At 41.3% G+C, this 15,663-nt stretch overlaps 1 protein-coding gene across 1 annotated transcript in view; it reads left to right on the top strand.

Annotated features, from left to right (window-relative positions):
• The window catches only part of KLHL6 (kelch like family member 6), a 45,419-nt gene that overhangs the window by 18,879 nt on the left and 10,877 nt on the right, over window positions 1–15,663 (top strand). Inside the window, exons 4-5 of the mRNA XM_018574383.1 lie at window positions 5,582–5,711; window positions 12,710–12,918. Coding sequence (XP_018429885.1) covers window positions 5,582–5,711; window positions 12,710–12,918 — 339 coding nt within the window. The remainder of the gene's footprint in view (window positions 1–5,581; window positions 5,712–12,709; window positions 12,919–15,663) is intronic.

The raw sequence follows: 15,663 nt of genomic DNA, 5'->3' as shown, positions 1-15,663 counted from the left end.
AATTTTTTTAAAAAAAAAACACAACACCGTAAAAAAATAATGTATTTGGAAAAAAAACACAACACAGGTTTTTGACACCCTTTTATAAAAAAAACGAAAAAAATGTTCATTGATGTAATCCACAGGTCAATCACATCGTTGACTTGCTGAAAGAAAAAAATCACGACGCCTGCCCACACGTCCAATCCCGACAAACACCGCCACAAAATGACAGCTCTCCTCCTCAATGTCAACAAAGGGGCAGAGCGAGTTGTGATACCATGGGACTTGTCCCACCCATTTGTTACATTTCATTAGGCGACAGGGAGCTGTCACGGAATGTAAACAAATGAGCGGAACATCACGACTTGCTCCGCCCCTTTGTTGACATTCGGGAGCACAGCTGTGCGTCGGGATAGAACATGTTGGCAGGCGTTGGGAATTTTTTCTTTCGGAGAGTCGGTGGCCATTGTCCATCGTGGTTGACGTAGATCTAAATCGCTGGACTACGTGATTGACATGTGAACTACACACAACAACAGAATAAATTGCCTCGCTATGCCCTGTCTAGACACCTCTCCCCCTTATTTGAAAGTACATGTATAGCAAGAAAAAGTTAGGGTTTAATGAGATGTCATAACCATTGCACAAGTCAAATCACAGAAGGTTTATATTGTTTTAAATTATTTTAACATGATTGCATTAAAAAGTTTTTTGTCATAAAAGCATGATTTTCCCCATTTAAGCCTATATGCGCCGCCAGAAAAATATAAACCACAATTCATAAATACATATCCAGCTAGTTCCGTCATCTCATATAGTGGTATTCTGGCCAACTTGCGTATCAGGCATAGATCCCAACACGTTTCGCTTCCTTAGGGGAATGGAGGTAACCAATCTAATAATAATAACATACAATTACTTTTCAATCCATAATAAATAGGTTTATAACATTCATTATAACCATTTCATAAATCAATATTTGTGGTGACCAACCAATGGACATAAGGACCCCCCAGCCCGATAGATACCCACTACTTACCAGGACACTCCGTGTCCAAGAAGGAGGCTCCAGGGATCTCCCAGGAAAGGGAGAGGGAGAGAGAGGTGTGAACAGCCTCCAATCAAACTCCCATCCCACCCCTGCCGGAACATCGGAACCAAAGGTGGAGAGGACACCCGCAGAGCCAATTCACTTGTCACTTTTTCAGTAAGCCTCTAGTGTCCACCAAAAGCAAGAGACTTTGAGTATGTGAACTACATCGATGGACATTTTTTTTTAATAAAAGACTTGTGTTTTGTTTTTTCAAATAAATGACTTTTAACCACTTCAAGACCAGGTGTTTAGACCCCCTTCCTGGCCAGGCCATTTTTCAGTGTTCAGCGCTGCAGTCCTTTGACTGACGTTTATTCCGTCATGCAACGCTGTACTGAAATGAATTTTATACCATGAATGAATAGGGATAACAACTACCTCTTACTTATTCAGGGGGCGGCATTCCTTTAAGCCCCCCTGCCCGCAAACCCCCACAAACACCGGGCCAGGGTTGTGGGGAAAAGGCACTTGTCCTCATCTACATGGGGACACAGTGCTTTTCCAGGGGGTCCCCCCATGGCAAAGCACCCTCCACATCTTGTGGGCATGTGACCTGGTATGGTGCAGGAGGGAGGGGGCCGCACGCTCTCCCCTCCCCCTTTCCTGCTCTGCCAGGCTGCTGCTCAGATCAAGTGATTTTTGGGGGGACCCAGCACTTTTTTTTTTGTTTGGCATTGGGGTCCCCCCTAAAATTCCTACCAGACCTAAAGGGTCTGGTATGAATTGGGGGAGGGGGTACCTTTTACGCTTTTTTAAAATTGTTTTTGTGGACTTTCAAAAGTTAGAAAGAAAAAAGTAAACGTCACTTTTTTTATGTCACTTTGCTGCAATGAATTTTCGTTAGTAAATATCGTTTATCTCATCCGAAATTAACCAGAATTTCGGATTCGAACCAATCTTAATCACGAAAAACGTAATACAGTTAAATCAAAAACTTATTTTTTGCCGGCTTACATGTCTATATTTCTGTAAACAATTAGTATAGATCAAATACTTTGCAAAGGATTCCCTGTTATTTTACACAAATGCAATCCTTTACCCATAGCAGACACGGAACGCGATTAGACACCTACGCTGTATAAAGCATAGTTTTCGCAGTGCTTACGCTTTCTTTACTATTCCATACAGCATAATTCTTCTAGAATAAGAAGCTTTGCCACTTCCTCATTCTTTACTCACCGGAGGCATGTTTATGTGCAAACTTTGAATGTCTAGACTCCTTGAGCTTCCTCTTTTAGGCAACTGACTTATTATACAGCTGTTGATTTGTTTGTTTCCAACCCAAATATGCATTTAAAAAAAATTCCGATTATCTGACTGTGCAAGGGGGAAGTCCCACTGGCCACAAAAAAATACAGGTAGTGCAAATGTTCACTTACAGTTAAGGTCTGCGGTGAATGACAGTAATTCGTTTTGGTAATATGTGAACAGAATATAAACACAGCTCCAGTGTTACCCAAAGTTACCAACAGAAATTAGGTGACAGTCGCCCAATGTGGGTGTTTTTAGCTGGATCGGTTAACAATCTCATGTCCATGGGACATATGCACAACAAATAAGCTGTTTGCTCTCAGAAAGAATGGCTGGATTTTATTGGGTCAGATAGAAAACCTGTTCATGAATATGTGTTTGGCGTATGGACTGGAGAGTCTCAGGACAGTGAGATTGTGCCTGAAGATCCAGCCATCTTTTGATATTATTGGTCTGCTAATGTTTTTTTTCCTTCCAGGTAAAAGGTAAAATTTGGTATCCACACTAGGGGATACCAAATTAAGCTTACACAATTCAGTTGTTTTAGATATGGGGATGGAAGCAAGATCTCTGAGGGAAGTGGAGGTGTTAAGCCCTGCAGGGGAAAGAAAATGATAATACTAATGCTATACTATAATAATTATACGAATATTATTATTATACAGGATATATACTGTATATCAGCAGCAGTTTGTGCAGCACTATCCAAAATAAAAGGAGACAGTACAGTCACAATACAATTCAAGACAAAAGGGTTAGGAGCGTCCTGTTCGTGAGAGCTTAAAAGCTAAAAGGGAGGGCATGAGAAACAAAAGGTAGTAACTGTGTGGGGATGAGTTGAGGGAAAAAGTAGAGGTAGTAGTGCTATGTGCTTCTCTAATGAGAAGAGTTTTCAGGGATCGCCTAAAAGCAGAGAGAGTGGGAAACAGCAGGACAGGTTGGGGTAGGGAGTCCCAGAGGATAGAAGAGACTCTGCAGAAGTCATGGAGGCGAGCATGGGAGCAGTTCAAAAGGGAGCTAGAGAGCAGGAGGTCTTGGGAGGAGCAGGGAGGACAGTTATAGTGATACTTTGAGACAAGGTTGGATATATAGTTGGGGCAGAGTTATGGATTGCTTTGAAAAAGGTTGTTAATAATTTGAATGTGATTCTTTGGTTTGGCAGCAGCATTTATGATAAACTGAAGGGGTGTAGCCTGTGTAGAAGTAGGCCAATGAGAAAAGAATGACAATAAGTAAGACGAGAGAAATCAAATGATTGGATTCGTAGCTTTGACATTTCGTTGGTTAGGAAGGGTGTTACAGAGGTGCAGGAGGCAGGGTTTATCAGGAGGTCAGAATCTAGGATTATAGCTTAATTTTTTAAAGATTGAGTTTTAAGAAGTTTTGTGACATCCAGAGTGATACATCAGTGTCATCAGCATATGGTTGGTTTTGGGAGCCATGTGCAGTTATCAACTTACTTACTCCAAAGGAGGAGGCACAGATAAGACAAGAAAGGGCCCGAGAAATTATAATGTTGAATAAAATGATATGTTCTATATTAATGGTTCATACAGTCATTATTTTAGTGGTGTGACCTGCATTAAAGTTGTGTTTGTGTTCTTTATATATTTTTGTGCTCACTGGATGGAGACTACTAGACAAGGGCTGCTCAGGAATTAATTCAAAATGTAACCTTTTAGCCTTGTGCTCCCCTATGTTGCTCTTATATAAACAAAAAAATAAACAGTTACAGCTTTAAGATACTTACCTATGCTGGCTTTGTGGATGTGAGGTTGGTTCCCTCTTGCATATCTGGTGGACCTGCGGCCAAATGTGGTCATATCGAAATAAACATTTTGCTTCCTATACAACTTCCCATAACCCCTATTTTGTGCCTGTGTAGATACTAGAATAGTAACCATTCCAACACGAGCAAAAAATATGGTTGCCTTATTTATGATAATAGCCGCATTTCTTATTCCAGCATTTTGAAAAGCATAGAAGTATTGGAAGCTTTAAGTCAAAGACAACAGAAAGAACGGAGGGAAAACATTTTTTATGAGATTAATTAAAAATGAAGGGCTCATTTCTATGCTGAGGTAAAATGTAGTTAAAGCTAAAGCTTTTTTTTCTTCTGATGAGAAGCTGAAACCCCTATCAGTTCTGTGCCTGGTATGGGGAGATTCATCCTCTCTATGTGTCCTGGTGACCATTTTTACAAGGACTTAAAGTGATTTTAAATTTTGAGTTGCCATCAGAACAGGAAAAGAAGGGAAATCTTCCTATGGAGACCCCTTTTTCAGTGACAACTGCCTAGAGTAAATTTCCATAATTTTGGAAAGATTTACTTTCAACTCCTGTTGAATCTGCAGGACAGGATATAAATGGAAATCTCCTTATGTGACACAAATAGCAAGAAAAGAACCCAAGAGGAGGATTTAACCATTCTCCACCCTTATCCAAAACTTAAGGAAAAAACATTAGGCTTTAGATTTTCTTTGAAGGCCAATTTACACCAGTCCGTGTGGTGCACTACCATGCATTGTATTAAGACAGTCCAGCTGTGGGAAGATGTGTCTGATGCTATTTATGGTGTGTATAGACCCTGAGTGAGAAGGGTTAAGATAGGTCGGGCTAGGTATTAGGAGGTGCTTTAACATGAGGATAATTTACAATTTAGAGAGATTTAAGGAAGCTTAGAATTTTTACTTGCTCTTGATGTCAAAAACACTACAATACAAATTACCAGTAATGCCAAAAATAAATGTACTGTGTACATGTACAAATGAGAGCTGAGGGACATCAATTTCTATATGAACTCAGCACACACACCTGATGTGTGTACCCAGTGCTCCCTGTTTGGCTCAATTGATTAACTGATCCAAATATTGCCCAGCTATGCATTGTACACGGTTACAATGAGAGGACCATGCAGCATCTTTGGGTGCCGACTCTGTAGCTACTTTTCGTTGATATTCCGCCCCCCACCCTTACCCCCCATATGAAGCCAAAGCACTGGATGTGCTTCTTTTATGTACAAGCCCAGTGAGAATTAAACAATGGGTGAATATATGAAAATTACACATGCAAATTAACAGGAGGCCTCTATTTGTGCCTCTTCCAGTTTCAATTAACTTATCCAAACTGTCTATTCTACTGTATTAACAAAAGATTAAATTAAACATTATTCCATTTTCTTGTCTGGAATATTCTATAGTAAAGGGAAGATGTTAAGAAATGCATGTTTACACTGAAAAACATCTGTGGTTATAGCTCAAACAGATAAATATTCCGAAATTTAGTCAACTGAACAGTAGTGTTGGGCTCGATGTTCGAGTCGAATGCGAGTTCAGCTCGAACATTGGCAGGTCGTGTGTTCCGCGAACACACGAACTGTCAGGGTGTTCGGCGGGCACTGTGCCTTGTGAGCCCTGATTGGCTAAAGCCTTGCAGCTGACCACAGGTCTGGTGCAAGATTTTGCCCAATCAGAGCACAGAGAACTGTGAAGCCATGATTGGGCAAAATTATGATGACTGCCCAATCATGGCTCACCTGTCAAAACTGTAAACAGTTGGGCGGAGCTAGCTGTCACTGCAAGCTCTACCCAAATGTTTATATTTTACAATTCAAAATGCTATTATGCGGCGGGTGTTCGTCACAGCGGACGGGACGGCGGTAGTTTTTTAAAAATTATTATTTCTATTTTTTTTTATTGTTTTATTTTTTATTTTGTCGAGTCGTCGTCGTCAATGCTGGACGTCGTGAGTGACCCTGGATTGCATCGGTGGATCAATTTTTTTTTTTTTCAATAAAAGACTTGTTAAAAAAATGTCTTCTGTTTTTTTTCCAAATAAAGGAGGATTTTTTCAAAAGTCTGGACTTTTTATTTACAATTTTATTTAATCATTTAGTGAATGGGTCGTGGTACAAGTACCCCTTACTCATTTACAAGGGGGGGTGGCATCTGGGTGCCCCTTTATTAAAAGGGTACCCTGATGTGAATAAGCACCCTGTTGCACCCCCACGACCAACGCCCCAGAGCTTGTGGGGAAGAGGCTCTTGTCTCCATCGGCTTGGATCCAGGGTCTGGTTAGGAATTTTAGGGGGGACCCTATGTTTCCCCCCCCATATTTGGGGGTGGGGTGCTTCCTAAAAATCCTACCAGGCCTTAAGGGTCTGGTATGACTTTGAGGGGGAGCCCCACACACCTTTTTGTTTTTTTTACATGGGGTCTTTCCTTAATATTCCTACCAGACCTTAAGGGTTTGGTATCACTTTTGGGGGAACCCCACACTTTTTTTTTAAATTTGGTCCCTCCTAACATTCCTACCAGACCTAAAGGGTCTGGTATTGTTTGGGAGGGGGCTCTCATGGTACAGATTTGCCACTTTACAGGCAGTTTAAGGGAACGATATTTAAAGGAGTTTTTCATTTTTATTGTTACCCTTTAAGTCAGGGGTAGCCAAACTCCGGCCCTCCAGCTGTGGTGAAACTACAAATCCCATGATGCATATCTCTCCGGGAGTCATGTCTGTGGCTGTGAGAATCTTGCAATGCTTCATGGGATTTGTAGTTCCACCACAGCTGGAGGGCCGGAGTTTGGCTACCCCTGCTTTAAGTCATGTTAAAATCACTGCTCCTTTAAAAGCAGTATTTAAAATATATATATATATATTTAATTGATTCCTGTCCCCCAGGGCAGTACCCAGATCCCCATACACTTTTTATGGCCAATAATGTGCATATAAGCACTCTTAAAGGGGACAATTGTTTTTGAAAGTTCTACCCCCATAGACTTGCATTGGGTTAGAGTTCGAATTCAAACTTTTTGGATGTTGTAAAGTTTGAATTTGAACCGAACTCGGATCATCACTACTGAACAGAACATCTGCCCACAGTATATCTTATGGTTTATCTTGTGCATTCAGTCGTATGAATTAAATTCAGATAAATATTGTCATTTGTTGTAAGATCTGCTGACCACTGTATGAAGGTGACTAAACCTACATTTTTTAGTCATTTATTCAAAGACCTCCGAAAAATGACAGTGGTGGCCCATAGGCCTCTCATCACACTGGTGCCTTGCTTATGTCCTCCCAGGCACATATGGTTCCCCACTGGTCTCTCCTAAGGAAAGGATAGATGTAGATTGATAATAGCAGTTTCTGTGAGAGATGAGGTGAAAGGCAGCCCAGAACTCTGATCTCATCTCTCAAGCCTGCACTCCTTGGAAATCCTCTTGTGGCTCAGCCCTGTACTTCTCTTACACAGTAGCTCTCTCTGCAGTTAGTCCCTCAAAACAAAATGGCTCCATCCACAGCACTCTGCTCTGCACAGCTCCAGCAGCAGCCTGATCCCTGCATGGCAGCATATGGTTCTGGGCTTATGGCACACCTAGCCCAAGGCACAACAACACTATCCAAATGCTCCCAGCAGACTTAGCCCTGAGCCCTCTCCCCAGGCTCCGCTCATCTCCTGTCCTCCTTCGGCTGTGGCAACCATGCAGAAATATACTGCCCTGTTGCTGTTCTGTGACCAAGGCGCAATATCCTGCTGACTGCTCACCTTGGTTGCAGATTGTTTCTCCCTCCCTGGCATTGATTGACACCACAGAGAGAAAGGGAAGTATGGAAAGACTTTGATTGGGTGCTGCCGCATCGCAGGATAAAAGCCCACCCCTAGCAATAGGGCAGTAGATTTCTGCATGGTTGCATCATTGTTGCCCCTTAAAGGGAACACCAACCGATGCTACACACACGTGTTGAATACAAGCCGCTGCCATTGCTGCCTCTATGCTCAGCCTTACCTTTCCTGCCAACTTATTAGAAGTAGAAAAGTCTTATGATTAAGAACATTGTGGTAAAGAGGTGTGACAAACCCCAAACTGAACACAGGGCCACCCTCATTTCCACCAAGTAGATAACAGAAATGGGCAGATTTAAATCTCATGTCTATGCTCGGCAGCCACGTAAGGATACACATTTGATCCAAAAAAAATCCACCTTAAAGTACAATTTACAGAAATAGTTTAAGATGCAAGAAATATAATAAACCCCACTAGCTATGGTCTGTAAAAGATTTCTAACGGGTTTACCATAAAGCAAATGGTAAACAGTCTGCAGAACAACTCAGGATAATACATTTGTGAGTCTGTTTATACCCATATTTTGCTATTAGAGCCAGGTTTTATACATAATTCATAATTCCTGCTGTGATTGAGTTATCTTCATAAAAAGTGTTTGCACTAATATGTAAGAAAACACCAATCAGGTAGACACCAAAAATGCATGTACTAGAAGGTTCAGGATATTACTATGATACAACAAGCCTCCTAAGGGAGGCATACATAAGATTCATAGATTCATATCATATTTGGTGTCTGAGAGTGTAATCATCACAAACATGTTGGTTTTGAAACGCGTCCAACCTTAGCTAAAGAGTCCCACGTAAGTCCGCACCTGGAGCAATGAAATGTCTGAGGTTTCTAGTTCTTGTTACAAATGTGGTGCTGGGGAGGGCGAGGGGTGGGGGCTTTGGGTGAAATGAGTTATAATTTCGCCTCCACTTTACCTTTGTCTCATCTCATGCTTATTTTTAATACTATACAAAATAATACCAAATTCTATAAGCCGCATACCTCCTAACTTTTTGAGATGAGAAAAAGGAACACCTTCTAGCTCAATGTATTTAGGCAATGGACACACCCCTGCCACCCTCCTAGTTTCTCTTTATAATGTTTAAAAAAAACAAAAAAAACTAAATAAGATAATTACAATATGAAGATTAGGATGGGATGAAAGTTTGAGTGCAGAATAACACATTTGGTAGTTAAATAGAACCTTTTAATAGATATCCGTACATCAGACCTAAAAGAGGGACAACAGAGGAGGACAGAGGGACTTGGTTCCAAAAGAGGGACAGTTGGGACGTACAGTATGTGCATAGAAGGCTGGGTACTAATTTATCATAAATACAAAGTTTGTTCGGTGAATTTGTTGATGGAAAATACACTTGACAGATTGAAGAAGCACCGCAGTTAAGACAAATGTCAGTAATGTAATATCACAGTTATGTTCATCTGGAATTTTTTTGTCTTTCAAAGAAAACTATGGGGTAAGTGTTTTTACCCATAGTTCTCTTTAGGGTCACGGGAGGACATATTCTAGCCTAACACTAACAACACAGCTAATTGTCACTCCATTGCTTTTCCACGCTTGTCTCTTTTCAAGAATCTGTCCTCTTGTTCATTTGATTTCCTGGTAATCTAATACAGAGTCCATCTAACAATATATTTATTTCTAGAAACGTACAGATAGTTGGAAATATATCCAATTCGTTTTACAACCCGAATTCCGTAAAACGCTGTGTAAAATCTACATAAAAACAGAATACAATGATTCGCAAATCTCATAAACCCAGATTGTATTCACAATAGAAAATTGAAAGCATATCAAATGTTTAGACTGAGAAAATGGACCATTTTAAGAAAAAAACAAGGTCATTTTGAAATTGATGGCAGCAACATGTCTCAAAAAAGTTGGGACAGGACAGCAAAAATCTGGCAATGTAAGAGATACTAACAAGGAAGAGCTGGAAGAACATATTGCAACTAATTAGGTTAATTGGCAACAGGTCACTAAAATGACTGGGTATAAAAAGAGCATCTTAAGCTGGCCATACACGTTACAACCATCACGCGACTTTCGTTGCGCGATGGTTGTAAGGTAATTAAAATTTTGTACGATCTGTGCATCTTGGACAGGCATATCGTACTTGCGATCATCGGAAGCCCTCCCAGCTGAGGGGAGGACTTCCGATGATTGCAGTGCTGAGCGGGCAGTGTGCACAACTGCCCATGCGGCATTCGTCTCCCGGGCACGCCACTAACCAGCCGAAAATCGTACGATTTTTAGCAGGTTTTCAAGTGTGCTCGGAAGACGAATGTCGTGTGACCTTACAGTAGAAGAGGTCGCACTCGGCCCATACACCTGCCGATTATCGTATGATCGCGGGATCACCCACGATTATCTAAGATAATCGGCAGGTGTATGGGCACCTTTAGAGAATCAGCATGTCCCAGAAGTAACGATGGGCAGAGGTTCACCAATCTGTGAAAAGCTGCATCTAATAATCAGTAAACAGACAAGACAGGTGATGAGAGCATAGTTGGGTTAAGGCAAAGGTAGAAGCAGGTGGCTAGCACAGACAAGACAGGAGATGAGAGCATAGTTGGGTTAAGGCAAAGGTAGAAGCAGGTGGCTAGCACAGACAAGACAGGAGAAGAGAGCATAGTTGGGTTGAGGCAGAGGTAGAAGCAGGTGGCTAGCAGAGAATAGTCAGGCATGCAACAAGGTTGGCAACAAGCAGTACGTAGGCTAGGCAGGAGACTAGAGCATAAGGTAGTTGGATCCAGGCAGAGTTCAAGGCAAGCGGCAAGCAGAGAGTGGTCGGGTGGTCCTGGTCAGCAAAACAATAACAAACGTAAGTATTATAGCTCTTCACACAAACAGGATAGCTGGTTTATGGACACAGCAACAGCCACTTCCAGAGCTGATGCTAAGGTACCCTTTTGGATCAGGGGAAAGAGGTCGGACATAGTTTCAGGGCATTCTGAAAGTTTTAGCATGGATTCTTTGACTATTATTAGAAATACTGGCCTAAATTCTGTGAGTCCCATTAGAAGTACTGGCAGGGATCTTGTGGGTACCATATGAGGTACTGGCAAGTATTCTGGAAGTCCTCGCTGGGATTCCCAGGGAAGTTCTGTAAATCCCAGCAGGGTCCCTGTAAGTACATAACATTGTCTCTTTTTGGAGTTCCAGCTGTGAGGTCAGGTTTGACCCAATGTGTAGGTGTAGCATTGTATGACTAATGTAAGAACCATGATAGAATGTTTAAAAATGTTTTTCTACCAACAAGTTGTATTTGTGTCACAAGTGTAGCCTGAGAGAAAGTATCAACTGCTTTCTTCTATATCTTTTGGAAGTCCCAGTGGTGTACTTTCTACGCCATAGTTCCTTTTTCTGTTCATGCCTACTTTGGAGTTTTAGGTCTTGTCTTGTGAGTGGTTTCACTGCTCTTTTCTTCAAAATGCAAATTTCATGATAGCATCCTGGTAGCCTAAAATGTTGGAGTACTTTAGGACTCAAACAGCAAGCGGAACTCTCGTTGTTGTGCAGTAACCCTTCCCTTCCTACTCTTTTCATCCCCCTGTTGACCACAAAGCATGTTGGTTGGCCTTACTGTGGTTGCTGTTAACTGAGCAGTCAGTCGCCAGGCACCTGTCACGATCTGGGGACCGGGGCACTGGGAAACGTGAGCTCCAGGTTTTGCGGAGCAGACTGAAGCAGGGAACAGGACTAGGAAACTGAAGTGATACCAGGGACGCAGGTCACAAGGAAACCAGGGACTAAGGTGACTGTGATGGGGAGTCCAGACACAGGGGGCTAGAACTGGGTGTCTGCACAATATGCCAGGTTGTGATGGGGAGTCCAGACACAGGGGGCTAGAACTGGGTGTCTGCACAATATGCCAGGTTGTGCCAGAGGCGCAGAATCTAAGGGGGACCTGGTGTTCCACAGAGCCTCCAATGGCGAAGATGATTGTGCGGCAGGACACCTTCCAGGTTGCAGCCCTCTGACACACCCGTGCAGGCATGCTCAAACCCAGAGCAACTACGGTCGTAATCCTAAATAGGAGAGGAAGTGCAAAGATTGGCTGCAGCCCTGCGAAACACCATAGGCTGACAGCCAAGCATCGGGGATCAAGGGGAAAATCAGGCATGGACAGGGGACACTAGGGAAAATCCGACATGGATTCCAGGACATTGTGACAACACCAGTGCTGCCACATAGTGAATTGGGCAGAGTCCTAAGTTCTGTGTAAACTTTGATCATATAGCCCATCAGCTTACACAGGTCTTTTTCTCTTTTTCCCCTACATATGAACACACTGGGGGTGAGTAAAAGGAAGGTAAGTATGTGCAACATGCACAACTCGCATTTACGTGAACCTTTTGCTTTGTTGTACATGGGCAAAGCATGTGGTATTTTAAGTAACCTACAGATTTCATTATCTATGAAAGATATAAAAGGAGCTGGTTGATTTAACCCCAAGCATTTACCAAAGATTTATTAACTCAACATTTCCTTGCTTTTTACATTTGGTTCATTGGGAGCTTTGGCCATATGGAACTGCTTTTTCAGAAAGGGTCTGGAATGAAAGTTTGGATACAAGACTAATTTGGATCACCCATTCCAAGGAGAGTGGTGGGCTACTAATCTCCTTTCTTTATTGTTTACATATATATATACTTATTTCTTTATGTAGTGAGAATTTGTGTTTTTTCACTGTTCAAATGAGTATTCATATCTACAATGCCAAATTACTTGCTGTTTTAGGTGGAAAAGAAACACAGAATGACGTTTGGAAATATAACTCTTCCATCAATAAGTGGATACAAATAGAATTTCTCAATGTGGGCAGGTGGAGGCACAAGATGGCAGCACTGTGTGGCAAAGTGTATGCAATAGGTGGCTTTGATGGCAGCCAGAGAATGTACAGTGTTGAGGCCTATGATCCTTTTCACAACTGCTGGACAGAGGTAATTGTGTTTTTTGCATTGCTTGTTATTCTGTCTGGTACACAAACTGACTTGAAACTCTCAGTAACCAAACACATTATTTTTACTGAGTTCATTGTGAAATTCTGATTAGCTGCTAAAACTATTGTGCTTTGCCTTACTGAATAAGGTTGTTCGTGTAACTTTCACCTTGCTAGTCAGGCTGAAGAAAACCTAAGAGCAGATTATAATTAGGCACCTCTCTATGTTACCATATTTTATTCTGTTTCCATGCCAACCTTGGAGTGATGTCACGAGAAAATGAAACAAGAGGTGGCCTGCAGGCCTGGTAAAAATGTTACTGCCTTGGGCTGGATTTACACTTTTTCACTTGTGATCACATGTTAAAACCCATTCATTCTTAAAGGCACCCCGATGTATGTATAGAGTAAAAACAAATATGCCTGCATTATATCACACTACGATGAACAGTTGTGTTGTGCTGCAGTGCTAAAATAGTTCAAGTGCAATATTTTGTGTGTTGATTGGCATTAGGAGTCCATTCATAGTGAATGGATTGACTTAAAGTGAACCTGTGGCCAGACTATAGGCATTGCAATATGTACCTATTCCTATAAAGCAGCAAATGGGCTTTAACAAAAAGCCTTCCCTGAACTCTGTAGCTGCAGGCGCTATGGAGAAATTTAGCATTCAAGTTCATAACAGAGCACTGAAGCCGGTTCTATTTGGTTTCTCAGCAGCTCACCTGCTCTCAGCAATGACATGTCAGTTTTACAGCCTGCACAGAACAGGCACTTGGATATTCATATCCTGGCTACTGGTTCATGTTTAATGTGATGCATAACAATGCACAATCATTTGTGCAAAGGCGAGTAAGGGCCCTTAGAATACAGCTTAAAGAGGCCTTTCCACACACCCAGTTCTGACACATATCAGTTGCATAAAAAAGTCCTTGAAGATCAATAATAACATACCTGAAACAGACTTCCCCATTGCTGCCACCTCTCACTCACCATATCTAGATGTTGAAAGCCTTCCTCCTCCACAAAGCTATTCCGATGAGGAGACGAAGAGAACAAATTTGGGAAAGTCACATTTCAATAGGGAAGCTGTAATGTGTCCATATTTTGTCCAGCAGTTCCATCTTGAGAAATAGAAGTGACCACCCTATGCCCAACGATTCAGATTTCTGTACATACAAAACAGAGGCACTGGGAACCATAAAAATATGTTTTTGTTTTTAATTTTTCAAAGAAAGAGTTATAGGTTTCCTGATAATTATAGTTAAATGGTTTTACACAACATTTGCTCAAGATTTACATTTTCTAATTCCATTACATTGAAAACATGTGTAAATCCTGTATGAAAACAATAGATTATTACATAGTACTGAAAGAGCACCTGGTAAAAACTAAAGTAGCATTTATATGACATAGCATTGACATCATACAGTATAGCTTTCTATTAGACAGCTCCAGATGATCCAAAACCCAGGATACTTTGTTACACAAATACCAGCCAAGCTAATATGGTCATTAGCTGTGCCCTGCTTCCCTTCCCCACGCCTTTATTGATCAGTGAGGCTGTTCATTGCGGTGGTGGGCTAAAAGTTAGATGCAGAATGAACTATGTTCCTAGCAAGTGTATTGATGACTATATGATGAACTATGCAATGGTAGTGCTAATTTAGTTGCTACTTATTTCTTAGGTTTGCTTTAAACGTTTTCTTCTTGGTAAAAGTCACGAATATATTGTAAAACAAAAACATTAAAAAGGGGTTAATTGAATAATACAACATTAACATAATGTACTAAGTTCATTGAAACATGCATGTGATAAACATTGTTCTATTTTTATACAAAAATAATTTAAAAAAAGAAAGATGGACCTCTTGGTCTTTTTCCTCCATCAATTTTCTATGTTTCTAAATATATCATACAGAAGGCAGCTGAGAGTTGGTCATGCATGATAGGACATGAAGCTTGTTTTTTCTGTGTGCAGATGTCTTAAAGTGACAAAGTCAATGTTTTTCCCTCCCCCCAATGTTAATGGAAGCACTTATCTTAAATTATGTTTTTTAATCTGATCTTCTTTCCTGTCATTTCCATCTGTCCCTCCAGCGCTGCGGCGGGTCTCCGATCCAGCGCTGACTCTTCTGTCCTTGCTGGCACTTCCTGTCACACGGTGTCTGCCTGTGGGTGCACACGTCCATAGACTTACCTTGTGTCTCTCCTCGCGTCATGGCCGAAAATGTGAACTGCGCATGCGCCCGCACCAAGATGCTTTGTGGCCGCACGAGGATCTTCACATTTTCGGACGGGAGCGCGCAGGGAAGACACAGGTGAGTATTAACCTCTGTTAAAGCGTTTTTGTTATTTTTTTTACACTTTTTACATAGATCTACTGCTTGCCAGTAGTAGATCTATGCAAAAAAAACTTAGGCTTTAATTATCCTTTAATGAGAACAACTGATAGGTACCTGTACTACGAGATAATGGAGCTTGCCATTACTGAGTCCTCTTAAATACTAGCTACATATACTACAAATACTGGCTATTATGATGGTCCATTGGAGTCAATACTTTCTGTGGCACTGACGTGAAACACACTACAATTTAACTTAAAGTGACATTAAAGGCAAAAAAAATTTCCCTCCCCAATGTTAATTAAAGCACTTACATATATCTATGTTGCCATGCCCCACACTCATGCAGAATGAAAGTGAATAAACCCTATACACAGTGGCAGGACATAGTCATTAAGGGTGAAGAT

This window comes from Nanorana parkeri, unplaced genomic scaffold (genome assembly GCF_000935625.1).
Source record: "Nanorana parkeri isolate BGI_ZX_2015 unplaced genomic scaffold, ASM93562v1 scaffold2914, whole genome shotgun sequence".
Taxonomy (NCBI): domain Eukaryota; kingdom Metazoa; phylum Chordata; class Amphibia; order Anura; family Dicroglossidae; genus Nanorana; species Nanorana parkeri.
This window is presented reverse-complemented; position numbering and strand designations above follow the sequence as displayed.